Source organism: Trachymyrmex septentrionalis, unplaced genomic scaffold, assembly GCF_001594115.1.
Source record: "Trachymyrmex septentrionalis isolate Tsep2-gDNA-1 unplaced genomic scaffold, Tsep1.0 scaffold143, whole genome shotgun sequence".
Classification (NCBI taxonomy): domain Eukaryota; kingdom Metazoa; phylum Arthropoda; class Insecta; order Hymenoptera; family Formicidae; genus Trachymyrmex; species Trachymyrmex septentrionalis.
In genome coordinates this window covers 121,304-122,819 of record NW_017304576.1, presented here as the reverse complement: position 1 = coordinate 122,819, position 1,516 = coordinate 121,304, and the positions used below count along the sequence as shown (strand labels likewise).

At 23.9% G+C, this 1,516-nt stretch overlaps 1 protein-coding gene across 1 annotated transcript in view; it reads left to right on the top strand.

The window, feature by feature from the left end:
• LOC108745671 (sporulation-specific protein 15-like) overlaps positions 1–1,516 on the top strand; it is a 16,129-nt gene that overhangs the window by 1,604 nt on the left and 13,009 nt on the right. The window contains exon 4 of the mRNA XM_018481967.1: positions 1,050–1,338. Within this exon, the coding sequence (XP_018337469.1) occupies positions 1,050–1,338 (289 nt within the window). The remainder of the gene's footprint in view (positions 1–1,049; positions 1,339–1,516) is intronic.

The window sequence follows — 1,516 nt, the reverse complement described above, 5'->3', positions numbered from 1 at the left end:
ATACACATATATATATATGTGTGAATTTTAAAATATTCTCCGATTTTTAAGCTTTCTTAAACTATAATTTCTGCAAAAATACTTTAATACTTTCTTATACTCTTTTTTTTTATAAGATTACATGAAAAATTAGGATTACATAATATTTCAGAGTTCACATATATGAAGAATTCTGGAAAAGAGATAGACTTTCTGAAAAGTATTCCAATGTCTTATAAAAAATTCGAGAAATTCTTTAAAAGTTTATAAAATTATTCAGAAATTCTGAAAAATTTGAAATTTATATAAAAATTCCCGGTAAAAAATTGTTTATGCATGAATATGTATAAATATATATAAATATACACAAATATTCATAAACATATGTGAAATATGTCCATACATCCTTTTTTCTTTTGTAAAATTATTTTTTAGTGTAATGGAAATAATAATAGGAATATAAAAACGTAAAAAATAATTAAAGGGATTTTCCATTGTTTGTTTAGAAAAAAATAAGTTCGAAAAAATGTAAAAAAAATTGCTTATACACAATTATGCATAATTTTATATATAATTGTACATAAGTAATTTTTTTACATTTCTTCAAACTTGATTTTTTCAGAAACAAATAATGTGAAAATTGCCCTTTTAATTATTTTTAATGTTTTCACATTATTATTAATATTTCTATTACACTAAGAAGTAATTTTACAAAAGAAAGAAGGATGTATGAACATATTTTATATATGATTGTACATACATATTTATAAATATTTATGTATGTTTATACATGTTTATACATATGTCATATATGCATGGAAAATTTTTTACCTGGAATTCTGAAAAATTATGAAAAACTTTAAGAAAAATTTTTAACAAGAATAACACAATTATATTGTTGAGTGGGAAATTATAACTAACGGTTATATTATTGTTAGTCAATATTTGCTAAATATCTATTAATTTTTAATATTTATCGAAAATTGAAAGAGGTGAAATCGATATTTTTTTATAAAAAAAATATTCTTTGGTTTGAAATAATCTGTTGCAAACCGCGATAAATTTTGCAGAGCACAATGAGCAAATGAGCATTTGCATAGAATATGTCGACGCATCTTCCCAAGCGGCGCAAGATGTTCGTGAAATGGGTGTGCAAACAGAAGAGTATAAGGAAAATGACGACAAACAGTCTAATGTCGATTCGCCTTCCAGTCAATATTACGAGACTACCGAAAGTGTATCTACGTCTGAAAGTGAATTAGGGATGAATTCAGATCCTGAGATCTGCGAGAAGAACCATAAGGAAGTGATTATTCGGAAGGATTCAGAAATTATTGTCCTGAAAAACGAGCTTGGTGTATGAAATGATACCATTCGATTTTATCAAAATAGTCTTTTTTTTAGAATTTCGTATAGGTTTTTAAACTTTCTATATAAATTTTAAAATATTTCAAAAAATTCCTGTAATTTTAAAATTTTTTTAAGAAAATTTTTAAGATACTTTTGTAAGAATTGAAACACTGCTTCTAAAAAGTGT